General features: G+C 37.8%; 1 protein-coding gene across 3 annotated transcripts in view; it reads right to left on the bottom strand.

The window, feature by feature from the left end:
• TDRD5 (tudor domain containing 5) overlaps nucleotides 1-25002 on the bottom strand; it is a 95244-nt gene extending 70242 nt beyond the window's left edge. For all 3 annotated transcript variants that reach the window (XM_036864700.1, XM_036864708.1, XM_036864718.1), the window contains exons 1-4: nucleotides 24809-25002; nucleotides 23737-23982; nucleotides 22717-23124; nucleotides 20577-20770 (exon numbers count right to left, since the gene is read on the bottom strand). In XM_036864700.1, coding sequence (XP_036720595.1) covers nucleotides 20577-20770; nucleotides 22717-23124; nucleotides 23737-23968 — 834 coding nt within the window. In that variant the 5' untranslated portion in view covers nucleotides 23969-23982; nucleotides 24809-25002. The remainder of the gene's footprint in view (nucleotides 1-20576; nucleotides 20771-22716; nucleotides 23125-23736; nucleotides 23983-24808) is intronic.
• Between the last annotated feature and the right edge of the window lie 1649 nt (nucleotides 25003-26651).

The raw sequence follows: 26651 nt of genomic DNA, 5'->3' as shown, positions 1-26651 counted from the left end.
GAGGTCTCCAAAAAAGAAATATGCACTATCATTCTTTAATATTTTTTTCTGGAATTTTTAGTCAGTACAATAAATTTAGAAAATGGAAATAAAAACTTTAAACATTGCAAAAAAAACAAAGCAAACTTACTATTTATAAACAGTAACTTATTCATAAACATTATCATGATCTATTTGGAAAACCTATGAGAATGTCATTAAAACAAGTTCAGTGAGGTGACCAGTTTCAAAACAATGTCTTTAAAAATCTGTTTCTTGGGCTTCCCTGGTGGCGCAGTGGCTGAGAATCTGCCTGCCAAGGCAGGGGACACGGGTTCGAGCCCTGGTCTGGGAAGATCCCACATGCCGCGGAGCAACTAGGCCCGTGACCCACAACTACTGAGCCTGCGCGTCTGGAGCTTGTGCTCCGCAACAAGAGAGGCCGCGATAATGAGAGGCCCGTGCACCGCGATGAAGAGTGGCCCCCGCTTGCCGCAACTGGAGAAAGCCCTCGCACAGAAACGAAGACCCAACACAGCCAAAAATAAAAATAAACAAAGAATTACAAAAAAAAAAAAGAGTAAAATATTAAAAAAAAAAAAAAAATCTGTTTCTTTTGTCATAAGCCATAAGCAGTTAGAATCCCATTCTCACTGGCAAGAAAAGTATTACCCTATACGGTACCTAAGAAAACATAAGGACTGTGCCAAACTCTAACGAAGAAAAGTATGTATCTGCAACTGAAGAGCAGAATACTGAATAAATACTGCAACATGTTATTGAATGAATACACTTAATGTAATGTGTGAAGGCTTCAAACGTTTTAAAACTTAATTCTAAGAGAAATCTCATTGAAATTTTAAAACTTACAAAAGTAATTCTAAACTTCCTGGAAAAAACAGAATAAAGTCTGAAAAGAGACTAATTAAGGGAGACTTGCCTTAACAAACATGAAGGTGAATTTAAAAGTACCAAAACTAAACAGCTGCTGACAAGAAAAATGTTGCCTGCCATTCCAGTAAACAATGAATATTGCTGGCTATCAAGCAACACCTCTCCACCCCGCTGCCATCCTGATGGTACACGCTGAGGGGAATTCAGGATAGAGAAAAGCAGGATACTGGCCCTAGAGAGTTAAGATGCATACCTAAGGAATAATTTCAATAAGCCTAGACTCCTGCATCTTCCCATACACAGAAAAGCACTGAAATCATTTACTTGAGGTGGCTGTTCTTTGTGATTATCAGTAATCTTTTTATGTTTGGCTGCATGTTCCCAATCTCCCCCTCCACCCCCTTCCTAGCTCCTCCCTTACCTTTTCCAAACACTTCCTCAGTTATCTGAGAGGCTGTCTCCCAGGCTATAGTCCTCAGTAAGGTCCCCAAATAAAACATAACTCACACACAACTTTTAGGTTGTGCATTTTTTTGCAGTTGACACAGTGTAGAACTGGCACAGAAACACAAAATTACACACCCCAAATTATAATCCAGCTAGATTAAAACTTTAAGTTTTCTTTTAAGCCATGAATCAAAGAGAAACCAATTTTTTTTTAGAGATTAACTATGATGCTATTATTTACTGAGGGTGTACAACTGTCAAGAACTATTCTAGACACTTTACAAATCTTAACCCATTTATGATACAAAAGTCATCCACACTTTACAGATCAGAAATCTGAGTTACAAAGAAGTTAATCAATTTGCCAAGTTTACATGGCTGAAAACTGGCAGTGGTGAAGTTCGACTCAGTCTAGTTTGAAACCTCACTCTCAACCATTCCCCCCCCACCAATTCCCACACAGGTCAACTCAAATCTCACTTTCCCCTGGAAGACAGTCTTGACTACTTTAGTCCTTTCTAGATTCCGCACGACAGAATTAGCACCTACATTACAGAATGTTCTATATTCTTCATTCCTATGCAGCAGAAAGCATAAGCCACCAGAAAACATGAGATGTGGACCGAGGGGTGGAAAATGTATTTTGGGCTGCCCTGTTCTAGCTGTTTGTCTTGGGTCAACTTAACTTCTCTGAGTCTAGTTTTCTGCCATAACAATATTTTTCTCTTGAAGTTCTCATGAAGGTCCAATAAGGAAACATAAAAGAACTTTGTAATTTTAAGGCACTGTCCCAATATTTTTCATGCCTCTCATTCTCTTTCTCTCTCAGTCTGTACCTAATTAGATTATGTCTCAAATTCAGGGCAATTCTTGTCTCTTCCTTTTTTCTCTCACAGCTTTCACAATTTTTCTTTGCTTATGACCTTTGCTAGGACATTGGTTGCTAAGCAGACTTGCTGAATACTGAAACATTCAGGGTCCCAGTCTTTATTAACCTCCAAAGCTTTATTTCCCAATGGACCCTCAGCCCAAAGATGACTCAGGAACCCAAAAGGTCTTCTGGCCCTGGAGACTTGCCTGGCCTAGCACTCTGAGAGCATTACACAGGAGGCACAGAACACCATTTATATTAAAGTCACATTGATTTAGATTCTACTTAGTTACATCATTCCGACATGGTAAATGTGCTTCTAATTCAGAATTTCGCCTTGGGCAACATCACGAGCTTGGCAAGTTTCTCTTTGGTGTCTAACCCTGTCACTTCTCTCCCCTCCAAATCTGCATGTAGAATTCCCATGATCCTTGGATCTTCTTTAGGGTAAATTAATCTTTTGATTTGTGTATATGCATGTGTTACTATAAAATGGAGGTTTATGTTTTATTTATTCTTAGTGCAGATGAGCAGTTTAATTGAAGTCTTTGGATGACTATAATTTTGCGTAAGGCATTAGCACCAACAGTGGAAATGTTAGGCATTCCATTGCTGCTAGGGTCTTAGACGAAGGGAATTTGAGACAGATAAATATTTCAAAACTCATCAGAATGACTAGAAAACAGATAATGCCTATTCTGAATAATTATTTCTCTTGTGAACTTTCAGAATTTTTTCTATACAAAAAAAAAAAGTGAGCTGATCCTAATTTAAAGTTCATTGCTGCATTGCAATTTGAATAAAGCTTCTAAAGGCTGTTATTTGAGTCTTCAGCTGGAAAAATGACACATCTAGTTGCCATGTGTTCACTAGAGTTAACTTCCTAAGACTTACTGAGCATCTCCTTAGCATAGTAGGTTATTTAAGCTGAAAAAGATATGAGTTGTCTCCCTCTAGATGCTTATGCATATGCAGAACCATGAAGAACAATGTGAACGGACAAATCTGAGTTTAAGTTTTGGCAGTGAAACTTTCTAATTAAGAAATTATTTAACCTCTCACACCTCAGTTGCTTTCTCTGTAAAACAGGAATTATAAGTCTAATATCCCAGATATCCTGTTTTATGAGTAACTTAAAATGAGACAATATAAGAAAGTGCAGGGCATATCATGGTCTCTCAAACAAATAACAGTTCCCTTTTTGTCTATAATATACTGCAGATTATGATGAGTGAGAAACCAAATTTAAACCTTCAAGTGGGGAAGAGCTTTGTAGGTATGAGATCAGAGGCAGAAGTAAAAGAAAAAGACTAATAGATTTGATATTCCTAACTTGTGAACTTCTATTTCAAAAAAGGAAAATGACAATTTAGAAAAATACATTTCTAGCCTATGACAGCCAAAATTCCTTCACTTCACTAAGTAAAAACTGACTAAGCAAACTTTCTTCCACTCATTAAGATGAGCATATCTCAAGAGAAAAATAGGCAAAGGAAGAGAACAGATAATTCATCACAATAAATTAAAGTGACTAATAAACAATTTTAAAAGTTCAACTTTGTCAGTAACCAAAAATGGATATGAAACAATTAGACTATGTGTAGCTTTCGGTCAGAGAAAATATTTTTGTATTTAACCATGTTTCAAGAATTAACATTTGAGTTTTTAACAACCACATGAAATCCCAAGGGTTATATAACCAAAAGGTATGGAGAAAACAGACACTAACATACCATTTGTTGTAGAACATACTGATACTCTTCTGGATATCAGTTTGGAAAAAAATCATTTTCAAAAATGAAAATATTTTTTGATAAAATTAATGAAAAAGAGTCCAACAGTTCATTGTAACCTTCTGAATTTCAAAGATAAAGACAGGAATTGACAAACATACAGTCAGTTTATCTACCAAGGAAGATGACCATGCTGGTGTCAGGTCTCTCCAGCACAGGAAATGTCAGGAAAAATAAAAGAAATCTAAAAAACGGGGAAATCACTATGAAAGGAACAGGAGTGAAAACTATCTTTTGGCAGTAGGGCTGTGAGTAACTTTCTTAGGCTGAGTTTTCTGTATTAAGAAAACTTCATCATTCAAAACAAAGTTATGGCTCCCATCCTCCTGCCATAAACAGTTGGAAAATAATGAGTTACAGATGTTAAATAACAGTGCGCAACTGAGCGGTGAGTCCTAAACTGCCTCACCTGACAGCCTGGAGAGTTCAGTCCGTAGCACAGAAAGAGGTAAGAGAAACAGATGAACTGAGGAGACAGATTCCAGTTTGGGGAGAAAAAGGATGCTAATATACAGGTAGGTATGGAGAGTAGGGATTGGCACAGAGAGATATAGCTCTGGAGGTCTGCAGAGGGACCCCTCAAGTTTCTGGATGAGTACTGATGTGTGCATAAGGCGGGGGAAGGGGATATTCTCTGAGGCTGGGGAAACAAACAATAAGAAACAACAGGCCAAACAATACCCAGAGCTCACATAGAGCTGAGAAAAGTTAAGTGTTCCCACTAAGGCAGAATGGAAGGACCTCTTAACACACCCAGGTGAATCCTCAGAAAGGTAATGCCTCAGTGGTGGAGCCAAATTAGCCCTAGACTGAAGGTTTCTCTGGACTAGCAGTCTTAGCCTGCTAAGGGTTCTATAGCAAAATAGATTAGGTAGCTTTAAACAACAGAAATATATTTTCTCACAGTTCTGGAGGCTGGAAGCCCAAGATCAGGGTTCCAGCTAAGAAATAAAATATCGCTTGCCATATCAGTAAATAAAGGATGTCGAAGTCATCAGCAATTGTAGCTACCCCAGACGGTGAGCCCTGAGGGAACTCAGGATAAAAACAAGGAATGCCCATCATCTAGCAGCCATTGGACTGCAGCTACTCCCAACGGGGCAGCCTAAGGAAACTCAGGATGGGAAATCATAGGATACTGGCCCCAGATAGCTGAGGTGCATATCAAAGGAATTATTTCAGTGAACCCAGACTCTTGCATCTTCCCCTACATAGAAAAGTGCTAACTAAATTCCATAACTTGAGATATCTAGTTTTCTTTTATTAACAGTAGTCTTTTGTTCCAACTACTTGGTATTGTTATAAAAACTCCTATATATCCTGGTTTCCCCCTCTTCCTCTTCAGAACAGTTTCCTCAGCGTTTATCTGAGAGGCTGTCTCCCAGGCTTGAAGTACTAAGAATGTCTGCTGAATAAAACATAACTCTCTACTTACAGGTTGTGCAATTTTTTTCGGTTGACACAGCATAGTTGGATCCTGGTGAGGATTCTCTTTCTGACTTGCAGATGGCTGCCTTCTTGCTGTGTGCTCTCACGGCCTTTCCTTGGTGTATGCACATGGAGGAGAGCAAGCTCTCTGGTTTCTCTTCTTATAAGGGCACTAATCCCATCACGAGGGCTCCACCCTCACAACTTCATCAAACTCTACTTCCCAAAGGCCCCATCTCCAAATACTATTGCATTGGGGGTTAGGGCTTCAACATATGAATTTTAAAGGAACACAATTCAATTGATAGTACCCGCCCTAACAAATCTTAAAAGCAAAACTCAAAATGATCGATTCCAAGTAAATTAACTGAGTGAAGCTCAACAATTCATAATGTCTAGCAGCTAATCAAAGTTACCAGCCATGCAAAGAGGTAGGAGAATGTGACCACATCAAGAAGAAAAATAGGGAATTCCCAGGTGGTCCAGTGGTTAGGGCTCCGTGCTTCCACTGCAGGGGGCACAGGTTCAATCCCTGGTTGGGGAACTAAGATGCCGCATGCTGTGGTGAAAAAAAAAAAAAAAAAAAAAAAAAGAAGGAAAATGAATTCAAAACCCAGAAATGATAGAGATGATAAAATTAGCAGTTAAGATCATTAAAAGTTATTATAAATATGCTTATGTATATAAAGAAAGTATGAACATAATAAAGAAATAAATAAAGGACATAAAAAAGATCCAGGTGGAATATGTAGAACTTAAAAATACAATGTCTAAAATGAAAAATAATCTGGATGGGACTAAATGCAACAGAAGATCACTGAATTTGAAGACAGCAAGAGAAAGTACCTAAAATGAAGCACACAGTGGGGAGGTGGAGGGGAAGAGACTCAGAGAAAAAAAAAAGAACAGAGCCCCAACAATCCACAAGGAAATAACAAGCAGTCTAATATAGGCATCCTAGAAGAAGAGGAAAGGGGAAAAAATATTTGAAGACAAAAATTCTCCAAATTTTCTAGGAGGGTAGATCTTATGTTAAGTGTTCTTATCACAAAAATTTAAAAATAAATAAAAATAGGGAATTCCCTGGTGGTCCAGTGGTTAGGGTTCTGTGTGCTCACTGCCAAGGGCCTGGGTTCAATCCCTGGTTGAGGAACTAAAATCCTACAAGCCACGTGGCATGGCCAAAATAAATAAATAAATAAATAAACAAATAAGATAAATAAAATAAAATAAAAATAAAGAGGGCAGGTGATGAATATGTTTATCGTATTGGCTGTGGTGATGGTGTCAGAGGTATATAATTATCTCCAAACTCATCAAGCTGTATACATTAAACATATACAGCTTTTTGTATGTCAATCATACCTCAATAAAGATTTTTAATTAGAAATAAATTTCCAGATCTCATGAAAATTATAAAACCCATATGCAAAAGCTCAGTAAATCTCAACCAGAACAAATAAAGAAAACTCTACCAAGGGACACCAGAATGAAACTGCAGAAAAACAATGATAAAGAGAAAATCTTGAAAGCATCAAAGGGGGAAAAAAAAACCACGTTATGTACAGAAGAACAAAGATAAGAATGACTATAGATTTATTGTCAGAAACTATGCAGACCAGACAGCAATGAAATTGTCTCTGAAGTTCTAAAAGAAAAAGAACTATCACCCCAGAATTCTATACCCAGAAAAAGTATCATTCAAAAATGAAGACAAAGACTTTCTCAGATGAACAAAAGCTGAGAATATTCATTGCCAATATATTTATGTTATAGGAAATGTTAAAATTTTCCAGGCAGAAGGAACATAATACTGAAGGGAAGTTTGGGTGCAAAGGATTGGAGACTTCTAAAAATAAATAGGTAATTTATTTTAATATTTTTATTACTTAAATGTTGCTTATTCAAAATAAATATTTTAAAACAAAAATAAAAATGCATTAAGGAGCATATAACATATACACAATTAAAATGTATCACAACAATGGCACAAAGGATGGGAAGAGAGAAATGTAAATCTATTGTTCTAAAGTTCTTAATCTACATGAAATAGTATAATATTACATGAGGATCAACTGTGATAAATTAAAAACATATGTTGAGAACCCTAAGGCATCCACTAAAAATATTTTTAAAGAGTTATAACTAATAAACAAATAACAGCAACAAAACAGAATCATAAAAAATACTTAATCAGGAATAAGGTAAGGATGTCCCCTCTCACCACTGCTTTTCAATACTGTTCTAGGAGTCCTAGATAATTCAATAAGATAAGAAAAGGAAATAGAAAGCACAGCTGACCCTTGAACAACATGGATTTGAACTGTACAGATCCACTTACACACAGATTTGTTTCAGTAAATATATTAAAAAGTTTTGGAGGTTTATGACAAGTTGAATAAACTTGTAGGTGAACCGTGTAGCCTAGAAATATTCAAAAAATTTTTAAAAGGTATATCATGAATGTATAAAATACATGTAAATACTGGTCTATCCTTAATAGGCATAAGATGAGTAATATTCAATATAAAAATAATGTCTTCATTTTCTTACTGTTTTATAACTGTGCTTTCAAAGAATTATATTACTGTACAGTATGTCTCTCGTAATTGGAGAAACTGCTCATCAGCCTATCATCACAGGTAAGTGGTTTTTTAAAAAAATGGAACAATGCTTCCAATACTGTTTTATGAATATAATACTGAATGTCATAAAAATTTTATAAGTCATTCGTTAGTATACAGGCTAGGCTACCATGAAGCAATCATATCGATTACTTTAGGCTATCATAAAGCAATCACATTGCTGCTTCTACAACATCAATGCATGAATCACTGTACCTGTAACTAATATTATTTTCTGTTTCACATTATCTTTTCATTTCTGATGTCTAGTGTTAGTAATATGTATAATATATACAGTGTTTTGTATCATGTAAAACAATATTGATATAAGTACTGACAGATGATTCATCTTGTAAACAGACAATATACACTTATGCTATTGATAAATATAGTAGAGTTCTGTAAATATATTTTTCTTATGATTTTCTTAACATTTTTTCTCAAGCTTCCTGTATTATAAGAATACAGTATATACTAACATATAATATATAAAACATGTTAATCAAATGTTTATGTTATCAGTAAGGCTTCTGGTCAACAGTAGGTTATCAGTAGTTGTTCTGGGGGAGTCAAAACATATATGCAGATTTTTGACTGTGCAAGGGGTGGGCACCCCTAACCCCTGCAGTATTCAAGGGTCAACTGTATAATAATTCAGAAGGAAGAAATACAACTATCTTTGCTTGAAGATGACACATTTGTCTATATAGAAATCCCAAAGAATCAACCAAAAAACCGGAATGAATATGCAATTAGAGCAACGTTGGAGAATACAAAGTTAATAATACAAAAGGCAATCACTTTCCTATATACTAGCAAGGAACAAGTGGAATTCTAAAGGAAAAACACATAGCCATTAACATTAGTGTCCCCAAAATGAAACACTTAGATATAAATCTAACAAAACAGGTACAAAATCTATATGAGGAACAATACAAAACACTGATGAAAGATATCAAAGAACTACTACTAAATAAATGGAGAGATATTCCATGTTCACAGACAGGAAGACTCAATACTGTCAAGATGTTAGTTCTTCCCAACTTGATCTAAAGATTCAATCCAATCCCAATCAAAATCCCAGCAAGTTTTTTTGGGGGGATATCAACAAATCAATTCTAAATTTTATATGGAGAGACAAAAGACCCAGAATAGCTACCTCAATATTGAAAGAGAAGAACAAATTTGGAGGACTGACACCATCCGACTTCAAGATTTACTATCAATATAAAGCTACAGTAATCAAGGCAGTGTGGTATTGGCAAAAGAATAGACAAAGAGACCAATGGAACAGAACAAAGAATGCTGATGTAGATCCTCAAAAATATAGCTAACTGGTCTTTGACAAAGAGAAAAGGCAATACAATGGAGAGAAGAGAATCTTCAACAATGGTGCTGGAAAAACTAGACATCCACGTGCAAAAAACTGAATCTAGACACAGACCTTACACCCTTCACAAAAATTAACATAACATGGATCACAGACCTAAGTGTAAAATACAGACTATTAAAACTCCTAGAAGACAACATAGGAGAACACATAGATGACCCTGGGTATGGTGATGAGTTTTAGATACAACACCAAAGATATGATCCATAAAAGAAATAAGTGACAAGCAGGACTTCATTAAAATTAAAAACTTCTGCTCTGTGAAAGACAATGTCAAGAAAATGAAAAGACAAGCCACAAACTGCCAAAAAAAAATTGCAAAAGACATATCTGATAAAGAGTTGTCATACAAAATATACAAGGAACCCTTAAAACTCAACAGTAAGAAAACAAACAACCTAATTAAAAACTGGGCAAAAGATCTGAGCAGACATCTCACCAAAAAAGATATACAGACAGCAAAGTAAGCCTATTAAAATTTGTTCAACATCATATGTCATTAGAGAATTGTAAATTAAAACAACAGTGAGATACCACTATATACCTAGTAGAATGGCCAAAATCCAAACACTGACAACACCAAATGCTAATGAGGATGTGGAGCAACAGGAACTCTCATTCACTGCTGGTGGGAATGCAAAATGATACAGCCATTTTGGAAGGGAGTTTGGCAGGTTATTGCAAAACTAAACTAAACTCTTATCATACGATAGAGCTATCATGCTCCTTGGTATTTACCCAAAGGAGCTGAAAACTTATGTCTACACAAAAAACTGCACACAGATGTTTACAGCAGCTTTACTCATAACCAAAACCTGGAAGCAACCAAGATGTCCTTCAGTAGGTAAATGGATAAACTGCAATATATGCAAACTATGGAATATTACTCAGCACGAAAAAGAAATGAGCTATCAAGCCATGAAAAGACATGGAGGAACCTTAAATGCATATCATTAAGTGAAAGAAGGCAATTTAAAAGGCAACATTTGTATGATTCCAACTATATGACATTCTAGAAAACACAGAACTATAGAAACAGTAAAAAGATCAGTGGTTGCTAGGGGCTAGGGAGGAGGGAGAGAAGAGCAGATGGAGCACAGAGGATCTGAGGGGCAGTGAAACTATTCTGTGTGATACTACAATGGTGGATATATGTCACTACACATTTGTCAAAACCCACAGAATTTACAATACCAAGAGTGAACCCTAATGTAAACTGTAGACTTTGGGTGATTATGATGTGTCAATGGAGGTTCATCAACTGTAACAAAGGTACCACTCTGCTGCAGGATGCTCATAGTAGAAGAGGCTGCATGAATGTGGGGGCAGGGAGTATATGGGGACCCTCTCTACTTTCTGTTCAACTTTGCCGTGAACCTAAAATTGGTCTAAAAATTTTATTTTTAAAAATTAATCCAAAAGAAAAAAATAGGAAAAAACCCCACAAAAATCAGATTTAAATCAAACCATACCAGTAATTACACTAAATATAAATGGTATAAACACCCCCATTAAATGACAGAGATTGACAAATTAAATAAAGAAGCAAGACAACCATATACTGTCTAAAGGAAACACATTTTAAATATAAAACAGGTATGTTAAAAATAAAAGTATATAAAAAGATACACAGTACTAACATCTAAAGAAAGCTAGCATCACTATGGTAATATCAAACAAAGTAGACTCCAAAACAAGGAACATTATGAGCCATAAAGAGGGACATTTCATAATGATAGATAGAGCAATTCATCAGGAACACATATCAATCCTAAATATGTATGCACCTAACAGAGATTTATAATATCTGAAGCTGAAAGGTAAAATAGACAAATTCACAATTATATTTGAAGATTTCAACACTGATCCTGCAGTAATTAATGGAAAAAGTAGGAAAACATCAGTAAAAATATAGAATTCCTGAATGACACTATAACCAACTTTGCTAATTGACATTTATAGAACACTCTACCCAAATATAGCAGAGAACACTCTACCCAAACATTCCTTCAAAGTAGATATGAAACATTCACCCACATAAATATATTTTGGGCCACATAAGTCTCAATATATTTACAAGGAATGAAATCAGACTATGTTTTCTTAACACAATCAAATTAAATTACAACTCAACATCTCTGAAAAGTCCCCAAATATTGGAAATTAAACAACATGCTGTTAAATAACCCATAAGACAAAAGAAATCACAAAGGAAATTAGAAAATATTTTGAACTAAATGAAAATACATCACATCAAAATTTGTGAGATACAGCTAAAGTAGTACTTAGAGAAAATCCATAGCCTTAAATGTTTGTATTAGAAAAGAAGGACAAAAACCAATGACCAAATTTTCTTTTCTTGCTCTTAAGGTAAATATTAACCCAAAATAAACAGAAAGAAGGAAATAATAAAGATAAGCACAGAAATAAATGAAATAGAAAACAGGGGGGAAAAATCAATAAAACCAAAAGCTGGTTCTTTGAAAAATCACTGGATAAATCTTCAGCCAGACTGATCATGAAAAAAAGAGAAATTATCAATATTAGGAATGAAAGAAGGAGCTTCACCATAGATCCTACAGATCTTAAAAAGACAATGAGTGAATATTATAAACAAATTTATTTCAACAAATTTGACAACTGAGATGAAATGGACATGTTCTTGAAAGACAAAGTATCAAAGCTCATTCAAAAAGAAATGGATAATCTGGGACTTCCCTGGTGGCGCAGTGGTTGAGAATCCGCCTGCCAATGCAGGGGACACGGGTTCGAGCCCTGGTCCAGGAATATCCCACGTGCCACGGAGCAACTAAGCCCATGTGCCACAACTACTGAGCCCGTATGCCGCAACTACTGAAGACTGCACACCTACAGCCCATGCTCCGCAACAAAGAGAAGCCACTGCAATGAGAACCCCGCGCACCATAACGAAGAGTAGTCCCCGCTTGCTGCAACTAGAGAAAGCCCACGCGCAGCAAGGAAGACAGAACGCAGCCAAAAATAAATAAATAAATTTATTTTTTAAAAAAAGAAATGGATAATCTGAATAGCTCTTTATCTGTTAAAGAAACTGGGTCTGTAATTTAAAATCATTACCCAAAAAATCCCCAGGCCCAGACTGCTTCACTGATGAATTCAGTGAAATGTTTAGGGAAACCTAATACAAACTCTTGCCAAAAAAAAGAAGGAAAACGTCCCAACTCAGTTCAAAAGGCCTGTATTACCATGATTCCAAAACCAGATAAAACAATACAAGAAAACTACAGAACACTATACCTTATGAACATTAACACTAAGGTCCTTAACAAGAAAACAGCAAATCACATCCAGCAATATATAAAAAGGCTAATACATGACGACCAACATGCTGGATTCATTCAGCAACATAAGGTTGCTTTAACGCTAAAAAAAAAAAAAAAAAAAATCAATGTAATTTATCATATAAAGAGATTAAAAAAGAAAAAGCTCTACAGAATTCTGACTCCAATTACAATGTGTGTGAGGGTGTTTCCCCATATCCAAGCAATTCTTCAACACAAGCTGGGTGTCCTACAGTTCAACTCAATTCTGACATTGGAGATAGCATTCAGATTCCAAGGTTAAGGGCCAAGTTCTACAAGACTGAACCCCCACCCCATCCTCTGACTTCAGATGACAATTGCAAATCCAGGTTGTTACCTGAGCTTCTGATCCAGTGGCTACAAATCAGGTTTCCACAACCCTCTCCTTGGGTTCAGTTTAATTTGCTATAATGGCTCAAAGAACTCAGAGAAACATTTTAATTACTAGATTACGGGTTTATCATAGAAGGATATAACTCTACACCATACACAAAAAGTAACTCAAAATGGATTAAAAACCTGAACGTAAGACCACAAAACATAAAAATCCTAGAAGAAAACTTAGATGGTGAGCTCCTTGACCTCGGTCTTGGAAATGATATTTTGAATTTGACACTGAAAGTAAAGGCAGCAAAAGCAAAAATAAACAAGTGGGACTACATCAAACTAAAAATCTACGGCACAGAAGACCTCGATAAAATGAATGGGAGAAAATATTTGCAAATCTTATATTTGATAAGGGGTTAATATCCAAAATATATAAAGAACTCTCACAACTCAACATCAAAAAAAACTAAATAATTCAATTAAAAAATGAGCAAAGGATCTCAACAGACATTTTCCCAAAAACATACAGATGGCCAATAGGTAAATGAAAAGTGACTTGATATCAGTAATCATCAGGGAAATGCAAACCAAACCACAGTGAAATATCACCTAACACCTGTTAGAATGACTACTATCAAAAAGACTAGAAATAACAAATGTTGGCGAAGGTGTGGAGAAAAGGGAACCCTTGTGCACTGTTGGGGGGAATATAAATTGGTGCAGCTACTATGAAGAACAGTACAGAGAAACACCATATCATCCAGCAACTCCACCACTGGGTATTTAGCCGAAGGAAACAAAAACACTAACTCAAAAAGATATCCGCACTCCCATGTTGACTGCAGCATTATTTACAATAGCCAAGACATGGAAACAACCTAAGGGTCCATCGAAGGATGACTGGATAAAGAAGTTGTGGAATATGTATATCAGCCATAAAACCAGAAGGAAATCCCACAATTTGTAATAACAATGGATGAACCTTGAGGGCATTATGCTAAGTAAAATAAGTCAGACAGACAAATACTGTATGATCTCCCTTACATGCAAAATCTGTTAAACAAAAATAACAACAACAAAAACCCGAACTCTTAGAAACAGAGAACAGATGGGTGGTTGCCAGAGGCAGCATGCTGGGGGTGGGCAAAATGGGTAAAGGTGGTCAAAAAGTACAAACGTCCAGTTATAATCAGTCCTGGGGATGTAATGTACAGCATGGCAATTATTACTTATATATATATTAACTGTATATTAATAATAATATATATTCTATGTTAATAATAATATGTATTCTATAATTAAAAGTTGCTAAGAGAGTAAATCTTAAAAGTTCTCATGACAAGAAAAACAATTTGTAACTATGTGTGGTGATGGATGTTAACTACACTTACTGTGGTGATCATTTCACAATACATACATATATCTAATCCTGTTGTAATCCTGTTGTACTGAAACTAATATAATGTTATATGTCAATTATATCTCGATTTTTTTAATGAATGAAAAATAAATAAATAAAAATAAAAAGATATAACTCAGGAAAAGTCAAATGGAAGAGATACATAGGGCAAGGTATATGGGGAGGGGCGAAGAACTTCCATGGCTTCTCCTGGCATGCCATTCTCCCCAAATCTCTAGGTGTTCACCAACCTGGTAGCTCTCTAAACCCAGTCTTTTGGGGTTTTTATGGAGGCATCATTATATCAGCATGACTGATTAATCATTGGCTATGACTGAACTTAATCTCCAACCCTCTAATTACATGGCTGGCTCCAACAGCAACCCATCCTTAGGTGCTTTCCAAAAGTTACCTCATTAAAATAACAGAAGATACCTTTATTGCTCTCTTTACTTAGGAATTTCCATAGGTTTTAGGAGCTCCGTGCCAGAAAAGGATGAAGACCAAATATATATATTTCTTATTATAAATCATAGTATCACATCCTATAATCATCTCAATGGATGGAGAAAAATTCAATATACATTCATGGAAAAAATTCTCAGAATCTAGGAATAGAAGAGTATTTCCTCAATCTAATATAGGGCATTTATAAAAATGCTACAGTTAACATAATAGTTAATGATGAAAGAATGAATGCTTTTCCCCTATAGTTAGGAACCAGGCAAGAATTTTTACTCTCACCACTTCTATTCATTATTAAACTAGAGAAACTAGCCTTTGTCATAAGGTAAGGAAAAAAAAGCCATATAGATTGAAATGGAAGTAAAACTGTCTTTACTCCCAGTATAAACTAGAGATGAGTTTATCAAGTACCTTGATTCAAGGTCACAGGATACAAGGTCAATATACAAAAAAAATTGATTTTCTACATACTAGCAATAATTAATTAGAAAATAAATTGACAATACCTTTTATAATAGTATCAAAAATATGAAAAATGTAGCTGTAAGCTTAACAAAATATATGCAAGCCTTGTGTACTGAAAACTATAAAACAGTGCTGAGAGAATTTACAGACCTAAATAAATGGAGAGCTATACTGTGCTCAGGAATCAGCAGATTCAATATTGTCAAGATGGGGCTTCCCAGGTGGCGCAGTGGTTGAGAATCTGCCTGCCAATGCAGGGGACACGGGTTCGAGCCCTGGTCTGGGAAGATCCCACATGCCGCGGAGCAACTGGGCCCATGAGCCACAATTACTGAGCCTGCGCATCTGGAGCCTGAGCTCCACAACAAGAGAGGCCACGATAGTGAGAGGCCCACGCACCGCGATGAAGAGTGGCCCCCGCTTGCCACAACTAGAGAAAGCCCTCGCACAGAAACGAAGACCCAACACAGCCATAAATAAATAAATAAATAATAAAAAATTTAAAAAAAAAATATTGTCAGGATGTCAATTCTCCCCAAACTTATCTATAGATCCAATGCAATTCTCATCAAAATCACAGAATAATTATTTTTGGTAGAAATTGACAAGCTGATTTATATCAAATTAAGTTTATATGGAAATTCAAAGAACCTAGAGTAGCCAAAGCAATTTTTAAAAGAACAAAGCTGTAGGACCTAACCATATAATTTCAACATATTATAAAACTACAGTCATCAAGACAGTGTGATACTTCCAAAAAGACAGATCAATGTAGATCAATGGACCAGAATAGAGAGAGAGACAGAGAGTCCTGAAAGAGACCTACACATACATGAGGTCAACAGATTTTACAGAAGTGTCAAAGTAATAAAGTAGTCCAGTGAGGAAAGAGTGTTTTTCAAAAATAGTGCTGGGGACTTCCCTGGCAGTCCAGTGGTGAAGACTCCAAGCTTCCAATGCAGGGGGTGCATGCTGGATCCCTGGTTGAGGAACTAAGCTCTCATGTGCCGTGCCCCATGGCCAAAAAATAAATAAATAAAATTAAATTTTAAAATAATAGAAATTTTTAAAATAGTGCTGGAATAATTGGCTATCCATATGCAGAAAACTTTGATCCATACCTGGTACCTTACACAAAAATTAACTTGAAATAGACCTAAGAACTAAAATCAAAAAACTTCTAGAAGAAAACATAGGAAAATATTTTTGTGACTCTGGATTAACCAAAAATCTATTAGGTAGGCAAGAACCAAAAGAAAAAAATAAATAAATTAGATTTCGTCAAAATTAAAGACTTCGCCACAAAAGACAGGATTCAGGAAATGAAGAGGTAAGCACAGACCAGGAGAAAATATCTGCGAAACATGTCTCAATAAAGGACTTGTAACCAGCATACATAAATAACTCTTCCAACTCAATACAAAGAAAACTCGATTTTTAATAATGAGCAAAAGATATTATTAGACACTTCAAAGAAGATATACAAATGGCAAATATACTTACGAAAGGATACCCAATATTATTCATCATTAGAGAAACTTCAGTTAAAGCCATAATGAAATACTACTATACACGTACTCAAATGGCTACTGTTTTTTAAATTGATAACATCAAATGTTAACAAAGATGCAAGTGGAACTCTTATACATAGCTCATGAGAAAGTAAAATTGTACAGCCACTTTGGAAACAGTTTGGCAATTTCTTAAAAAGTTAAACTTACTGTCTGACCCAACAATCCTACTCGTAGGTATTGGCCCAAGAGAAATGAAGTCAATGTTCATACAAAGTGTAAGCAAATGTTCATAGCAGCTTTATTCATAATACCCTTAACAGGAAACAACCCAAATATTATCTAATGGTGAATGGATAACAAACTGAGGTATATCAGTACAGTGGAATGATACTCAACAAGAAAAAGGAACAAACCACTGATAAATCCTGGATGAATCTCAAAAGCATCCTGTTAAAGAAGCTAGACACAAAAAGCTAAGCATTATTTAACCCCACTTATATGAAACTCTTGGAAAGTCAAAATTATACTTATAGAAAGCAGTGGTTGTCTGTAGCTGTAGTTGGGGAAAGAGATCAACTACAAAGTGGCATGAAGGAACTTTGGGGAGATGATGGAAATGCTGTTTCTTGATTTTGATGGTGATTACACAACTAGATACATATGTTAAAACTCAAGGGCTTCACCAGAAAACTACTAGAGCTAATCAATGAATTTGGTAAAGTAGCAGGATACAAAATTAATGTACAGAAATCTCTTGCATTCCTATATACTAATGATGAAAAATCTGAAAGTGAAATTAAGAAAACACTCCCGTTTACCATTGCAACAAAAAGAATAAAATATCTAGGAATAAACCTACCTAAGGAGACAAAAGACCTGTATGCAGAAAATTATAGGACACTGATGAAAGAAATTAAAGATGATACAAATAGATGGAGAGATATACCATGTTCTTGGATTGCAAGAATCAACATTGTGAAAATGACTCTACTACCCAAAGCAATCTACAGATTCAATGCAATCCCTATCAAACTACCACTGGCATTTTTCACAGAACTAGAACAAAAAATTTCACAATTTGTATGGAGACACAAAAGACCCCGAATAGCCAAAGCAATCTTGAGAACGAAAAATGGAGCTGGAGGAATCAGGCTCCCTGACTTCAGACTATATTACAAAGCTACAGTAATCAAGACAGTTTGGTACTGGCACAAAAACAGAAATATAGATCAATGGAACAGGATAGAAAGCCCAGAGATAAACCCACGCACATATGGTCACCTTATCTTTGATAAAGGAGGCAAGCATATACAGTGGAGAAAAGACAGCCTCTTCAATAAGTGGTGCTGGGAAAACTGGACAGCTACATGTAAAAGTATGAAATTAGAACACTCCCTGACACCATACACAAAAATAAACTCAAAATGGATTAAAGACCTAAGTGTAAAGCCAGACACTATCAAACTCTTAGAGGAAAACATAGGCAGAACACTCTATGACATACATCACAGCAAGATCCTTTTTGACCCACCTCCTAGAGAAATGGAAATAAAAACACAAATAAACAAATGGGACCTAATGAAACTTAAAAGCTTTTGCACAGCAAAGGAAACCATAAACAAGACAAAAAGACAACCCTCAGAATGGGAGACAATATTTGCAAATGAAGCAACTGACAAAGGATTAATCTCCAAGATTTACAAGCAGCTCATGCAGCTCAATAACAAAAAAACAAACAACCCAATCCAAAAATGGGCAGAAGACCTAAACAGACATTTCTCCAAAGAAGATATACAGATGGCCAACAGACACATGAAAGAATGCTCAACATCATTAATCATTAGAGAAATGCAAATCAAAACTACAATGAGGTATCATCTCACACCGGTCAGAATGGCCATCATCAAAAAATCTACAAACAATAAATGCTGGAGAGGGTGTGGAGAAAAGGGAACCCTCTTGCACTGTTGGTGGGAATGTAAATTGATACAGCCACTATGGAGAACAGTATGGAGGTTCCTTAAAAAACTAAAAATAGAACTACCAGACGACCCAGCAATCCCACTACTGGGCATATACCCTGAGAAAACCATAATTCAAAAAGAGTCATGTACCAAAATGTTCATTGCAGCTCTATTTACAATAGCCAGGACATGGAAGCAACCTAAGTGTCCATCATCGGATGAGTGGATAAAGAAGATGTGGCACATATATACAATGGAATATTACTCAGCCATAAAAAGAAATGAAATTGAGTTATTTGTAATGAGGTGGATGGAGTTAGAGTCTGTCATACAGAGTGAAGTAAGTCAGAAGGAGAAAAACAAATACCATATGCTAACACATATATATGGAATCTAAGGAAAAAAAAAAAAAAAAAAAAGGTCATGAAGAACCTAGTGGCAAGATGGGAATAAAGACACAGACCTACTAAAGAATGGACTTGAGGATATGGGGAGGGGGAGGGGTGAGATGTGACAGGGTGAGGGAATGTCATGGACATATATACACTACCAAATGTAAAATAGATAGATAGCTAGTGGGAAGCAGCCACATAGCACAGGGAGATCAGCTCGGTGCTTTGTGACCGCCCGGGGGGGTGGGATGGGGAGGGTGGGAGGGAGGGAGATGCAGGAGGGAGGAGATATGGGAACGTGTGTATATGTGTAGCTGATTCACTTTGTTATAAAGCAGAAACTAACACACCATTGTGAAGCAATTATACTTCAATAAAGATGTTTAAAAAAAAAAAAAAAAACTCAAGGGCTTCCCTGGTGGCGCAGTGGTTGAGAATCTGCCTGCCAATGCAGGGGACACGGGTTCAAGCCCTGGTCTGGGAAGATCCCACATGCCGCGGAACAACTGGGCCCGTGAGCCACAACTACTGAGCCTGCACGTCTGGAGCCTGTGCTCCACAACAAGAGAGGCCACAACAGTGAGAGGCCCGTGCACCGCGATGAAGAGTGGCCCCCACTCGTTGCACCTAGAGAAAGCCCTCGGACAGAAACGAATATCCAACACAGCCAAAAATAAATTAATTAATTATTTTAAAAAAACACAAAAAAACTCAAACTGTACATTTTCAACGGGCAAATTTTACTATATGTAAATTATGTCACTAAAGCTAATTTTTTTAAGTTACAGAAATGAAGCACTTTTATGTCTTTAATTTCCACGTGCTTATTTTGAACTCTACTTAGGTTGTTATCTTGCTGACTTAATCAGGCTTTTGTTGGCTTTATTCTAGTAGGTTTTACTCAAAGTCCTTCAGCATTATAGTCACAGAAAAATACCAGGATTGCAGTGCTCAGGGCCAGCCATTCAGGTGAAGATATTCATGAGTTAAGTCGCAAATACGCTTCTATAACTTTGGTGAGAAGCTGGAACTAGAGATACAGATTTGGGAGTCATCTGCAGAAAACAGCTGAAACCATGGAGTTGATAAAATTGTACTCTTTTCTCACTGCCACCTCTCATTTCTTACTAATCCACAGAACCATAGAAAATGCTTACGTTAAATGTGAAATAAGTGAATGACTTGAATTTTAAAAGGTCAGCTTTTCCATGAGAGCTAAGTAATAGCCACTGAATTTAAACACGTTTTTGGTGTATTTATAACTCCAAAGTCGGATATCTCACCTGGTTTAATTTTTCAGTGTGATTCAGCCTTGAAGTCTCCACCACATTTGACCTAGAAATATTCTCCACGTCCAGTATTTGCTTCGGTGGTTCCCTGTTTGAAGTGGGTTGTGAAAAGCGTGCCATTGCTACTGGGGAGACTGTGGGATATGACCCTTGTTGCTTCCTTCTAAAAGGCTGGGTAAAAATTTTACCTTTTGCAAATAAAAGAAGAGGAGAGAAAAATTATCACTAACAATTTCTAGTTTTCTGGTGTTTATATATAGAGGCTAGGCCCTCAACTTAGAAATAAAAATTAAGTAAGCTTACATTTTTATATTAAGCCAATAAAATTTACATACAAGGGAATGATTAGTCATCTACAGAAGAAAACCAAGAGATCATAAGTGTGTTACTGAAAGGTTGGGGCTATCTAAAACTCCACTTAAGGACACCTGAATGTAATTACAAAGAGGCAGGATTCAATAGGTATAAACCTAAAAAGCTGTATCCTGTTTAGGAGACCAAAAAGTCTTCAAATAAGGAATCTGCTTGAATTATGCTTTTCAAACTGGATAACCATCTAGTGGTATGGGGGGAGGGGGTGGGGAATGAAAAGCTACAGAATAAAGGATATTCTTCTACAGTACAGATTTTTTTTCTTCAAGATTTGTAGGGAGGGGAATACTACAGGAGAAGTATATTCTGTTATACAACATGAAAGACAGATCACTGGACCCCACCATGGCCTAGCTCTTTCTTTACCCTAAGATCAAGCTCACACACACACAAAAAATTACTTCCAAGATATCCTGATGAGGAGTAAGGTACCATGTATGAGGAAAATGAACAATTCAATCACTAGGAAGGAATACCCACCCCCCCACAAGTCAGTAAGTTGGCAAACTGCTTTATACAACTCAATCTCACATAAGTTTAATAGCATGAGTTACTCTCCCAAAGTTTGAGCACCGCAAGAATACTGATACAGGGAGTTCCCAGGTGGCCTAGTGATTAGGATTCCGGGCTTTCACGGCCGTGGTCTCGGTTCAACCCCTGGGGGTCAGGGAACTGAGATCCCACAAGTCGCGCAGCAGGGCCAAAAAAAAGGTTTTTTTTTAATTTTTAAAACAAATACTGATACAGTTGAGGTTTAGACTCAAAACACTCAGTGGCCCCCATAGCCTTCCCTGACCAGAGCCTGTAAACCCCCTAGCATATTCTTGTCAAATTACACTTCCCACCACAATTTAAATATTGGTTTGTAAATTCATGATATTCTCACGGTTCACCTATATTAATCTAAATACAAATTTTGAGAAAAAGAAAAATCATTGAAATGGGCATAGAATTCCCCAAATAGGCAGTGTATAGATTCTATACTGTCAAGGGTCTAGAGGGACACTATACAAATGATCACATCAGTTTTCTGGGCCTTTAAGAGAGACAGTGATTGGGTAGGAAAAGCACTGAATGAGCAGTAGTAAGAGTTCAGTATCTAACTCTAGCTGTACCACTTTTCAAGTCATGAAATTTTCAGAACGTCATTTAACTTTCTTGAGCTTTGGCTTCCTTATCTATAAGGATAAGATTGGGTTACTCACCCAATGTGTCTATGGTATGAGAATCCAAGGTAAATTGCTATACAAATAAGGTGGTTATCATTACACTACATCAATTACTACAATGCCTGCTAGGATATCAAAGATCAGTGTTAGCAAAGATCAGATGGCAAATGCTACAAACTAGTATTATTTTTAAAACTTTTCATTTTCCATGTTATATCTTCTTTACCTGAACACATATAACTAATGTTCATTTACAGCACTCTAGAGAGAGCTGATCTTGCGTTTTCATAATAATAGCTACCACTTATTAGGAGCTTACTAAATGCCAGGCACTTTACAGACCCCCATCTCATTTAACCCTCAGCCTGACTCCAAGAGGTAAGTATTATTATTCCTATTCTAGAGATGAGGGAACTAAGGCTTAGACATTTTAAGTAACTCGCCTGAGATCATACAGCTAGCAAGTGGTAGAGCCAGGATGCAACTTCAACAAACTGTTGGAGCTTAGTCATTACATACATACGTACATATGTACTACAACTGCTCCAAAGTCTGCTGATCTGCAACACAGTTACCAGTGCTAATATGCTTACCTGCTGGCCATCCTCTCTGCTTTTCCTCAGATAGGCTCTTCTTCAGCCTCAACAAAGAACCTGCTCTGGTCTGTTCTACAGAAATGACATCTGCAGCGGCATTCAGCACTTCAAACATAGAGAAGAAGCCATACTGCACATACTGGAATGATCGTCCAAATCGCTTGGCAAATGCGTTTTCAAAATCAGAAAGGAGAACAGGCGATAACGCCAAGAGGTCTTTCAACTCACTCTTCACGACAGCTGGAAGAATAGGGGGCACCCTTCCTCGGTAAGGTACTTGCCGTTGAGAGCTGGGCCCAGAGCAAACACTGGCCCTTCCCCTCCGCACGGAGTTTCGAACCTTATGGTTGTCCCTCTGTTTTGCAACTAAACTTGCTATTCCTTTGGTGGATTCATCTGGAATGGCTAAGGAGGTGTGAAAAAAGAAATCATATTTAGGTGAAAACTTCCTTCCTTCTTTATTCTTTGCATCTGTGGTTATATAATTTTTAACTCTCCAAGGAGCTGTGTATATAGGTGACATGATAAACACGAACCCTTGGTTGCTCCATTTCTTGCATTTTAGACAACAGCTTGTTAGCTTCTCTATTACAGGATGAAGAGAGAACAGTAAAACCCAATTTATTATCACTGCTGCTAATTAACTCCTGAAAGATCTGAAACCCTGGAGATGAACACTAAACTTCCCTACAATTATGTTTCTGTGCTTCGTGAAATTTTAAACTTGATTTCATAATTTGAAGTCCCATTGTTAAGTTTCTCCTGACTTAAGGTGCAATAATATTAAATCACAGGCACAATGTAGTTTTTGTGAATGCACAGTATTCTGGGGAAGGTTTCTTGGTTGTGCTAAAGCTCTAACTCTGTCCACAACCTCTAAGGTGCCTATGATCTCTCTTCTCCCTCACAAAAGTAAAATCCCCTGCCGGGGATGCAGGATACTTGCAGAGCTAGAACAATTCTTTACTAAGTGATTATTATTAACAAAGTTCATAGACCTTCAAGTCTTAAACCTACCTTTCAGTATTACAGTACCGTCCCCACAGGGGCAGACACTGACAACATCAGGCATATCCAACACCAGCTCCATGGTGGACCGATACCCAAGGATTCGGAGTGGTAAATGGTTGCCAACCATCAAAAGGTACTCCTTTTCCAACTGCTGTGGGGTCAAACCATCTTTGGTGGAAATGAGAAGTGACCTTATTTCCTTCCTCAGGCATTCCTGTATACGCTCTTGTTCAGACATTGTGCCCTACAAGACTTAAGACAGAAACACTGCTCAGGAGGAAAAGCAGGCAAACCCAAGATGGAAAAATAAATAAGTCTAAAATGGCCAATAGTGGAATACAGACAACTGAGATGCGACTTCTACATGTGATGAGGCAGAAGCAGTACCAAGAGGGTGCTCTGAAACTTCGTTTAGCAAAGCCCCCATACAATTCAGTCTTTATCCCAACCTGTGTTGATTAACCTGTGTGCATCGCAAGAAATCCCTGCCACGGCCTAGTGTGTGAGAAGTCCGAGTTCCTGGCTCGTTTTTCGGTGAAGCGTTAACTCGGATTGCTCGGGGTCTCACTCTACACTGCAAACTTCGTATCAGATAAACTTTTCGTCCACTCTTTGGGAACCAGGGCTGGGAAGGAGGCAAACGCAACACCCCTTTCCCAGCGCGAGGACAGGGCTCCGCGTAAAGACGCTCGCACCAGCATACTTTCTCCACCCCAAACCCATGCGGAGGATCCCCTCGTCCCCTTCCAAGTCAACGACCTCATCGTTGCCCACCCCCTCCCTACTTCGCTCGGGCGAGGGGTGGAGGTGGGGGAGGGGGGCCCCGGGGAGGGGGGCCCCTGCCCCGCCCCCAACGTCTCTCAAGGGCGCCGGCAAAATGAGGGCTTGTCCTTCCGCCTGCCCCGGGGACTGCCCACGACCCAGGGTAAAAGAGGCAGGCCGGAGGAAAGCAGGCGAAGCGTCCCTCACCCTGGAGCTGGCGCCGGCGCTGCCGTCGTGGGCCTCACAAAGTCAAAGGCGCTCCCCTAACCAGCGGCCACGGAAGAGGAGCTGCGAAGCGGGCTGCGCGCCTGCGCACCTGTGCCGGAGGGCCTGCGCGGTGCTCCCACGGCGCCGCGTTCCGGCCCTGAGGGCGCGCTGCAGGTGGGACGGTCGGGAAGGTCCTGGCTGCTCCGGAGTCTAGCCTGGGTTCCGCCCCAGTCCTGGGGCCGCTTGGCCGGGCTCCCAGGCAGCGTAGGTGGCCTTCTGGGATGGCGGGCGCCTGCCTCTTGCGACGTGCTTGGAAGACACGCGGTGCGGCAGCGCGCAAGAACCCCTCCAACCACCTCCCGGCCAGGGTCAGGGAGGGTCAGTCCCGCCCTACGGACGGGCAGCCCGAGAAGGAGGCTGCGAGGTTCTTAGCTTTGGTGTGCCTCTCATTCACCCGTGGAGCTTATTTAAGGAAGAAAAATGATGCCCAGGTCTGATCAGCAGAAATTCTGATTCAGCAGGTCTAGGTCTATTGGGGAAATTTTAGGCAATTCTGGTGCTTGGTGGAGAATCACTGCTGAGCTAGATAGATGCAACTTAGGCTCCCGGAAGAGAGGAATGGGTGAGGCGAGGAGGGCTTCTTGAATGACTGGAGAACATTCCAGGTGCCCCTGGAGATGAAAGAGCTGGGAAACTAAAGAAGAGGATGTATTTGAGCAAATAACCTGGGGGTGTATTTATTGAATAGGTGGAAAAAGCCAGATTTATAAGGTGCTAGAAAACCAGAAAACAGTATATATGAGGTGTAGACTAGAGAGGCATAGTATGAAGACTTTTACCTTAAAATATACAATCTAATTAAAGGAACAAGACAAACCAAAAGATAACCAAGGAATTCGAATCAAGAAGGAAATCAGAGCACACGCATCTACTTTATCTTCCATCTAAAATCCCATGACATTAAAAAAACAAAACAAAACAAAAACAAAACCTCTAAGGAAGAAAATGGTCCATCAATGAACCAGGAATATTTTGTAATCTCTGAAAGACAGAAAAGATCTGTGGGCTGGTTTATAGCAGAACGGACAGGGCTAAATAGCGCAAATTAACAAAAAGGAAAATGATGAGACATGAAGAATGGATCCAGCCAGATGTTCCAACATCTGAATGACAGATGTTACAGAAACAACAGAATGGTGGTGAGGGTTGGACGTTTTAAAAGAAGAAAATGTCTCAGATTTGAAGAAAAACACAAATTTTCAGATTAAATGGGCCCTCTGAGTCCTTAGGATAACTAATGAAACTAAGATCCCATCCTAGACAAAACCTAGGAGAAAAAGAAGAGCTTTTATATAGAAATAGGTTACCTATAAAGCAATGGAAATTAGACTGCCATTGGATTTCTCAATGGAACAATATCTTCAAAGCTGAAACTGGAATTCTTTACCAGCCAAATCAGCATTTAAGTGGAGGAAAAGACATTTCAGACACGCAAAAATTCTGAAAGTTTATCATCTCGCTAAACAACTTGAGAATGACTCCAGCAAAATGAACAATGAAATGAAAAACGACATCCCAGATTCTCATCCCCAATTATCTAAGATAATAGGTAACACATATGGAACACTTACTACATGCTCTTTGCATAGATTATCAAATTTTCTTCCCGATTACTCTGAGAAAGGTACAGTTATGATCCCCACTTTAAAGTGAAGAAACTGATAGAAATGAACAAGGATATAAGAGTGATAGGCAATAAAAACAAAACTTTTGATTGAATATAGAAAGTTATTGGTGAGTAATGTAAAAAAAAGGATTTTTTACAAAGATATGCTGGAGCTAAATCCCAGATCAATAACTGCTGAGTGTCAGGGGCTGAGTTTCTTCAATAAGGAGACCCCATTTGGAAGAATAGCTACAATTGGAATCATCACTTGCTTGGGTTTACAATA

Source organism: Balaenoptera musculus, chromosome 1, assembly GCF_009873245.2.
Source record: "Balaenoptera musculus isolate JJ_BM4_2016_0621 chromosome 1, mBalMus1.pri.v3, whole genome shotgun sequence".
Taxonomy (NCBI): domain Eukaryota; kingdom Metazoa; phylum Chordata; class Mammalia; order Artiodactyla; family Balaenopteridae; genus Balaenoptera; species Balaenoptera musculus.
This window is presented reverse-complemented; position numbering and strand designations above follow the sequence as displayed.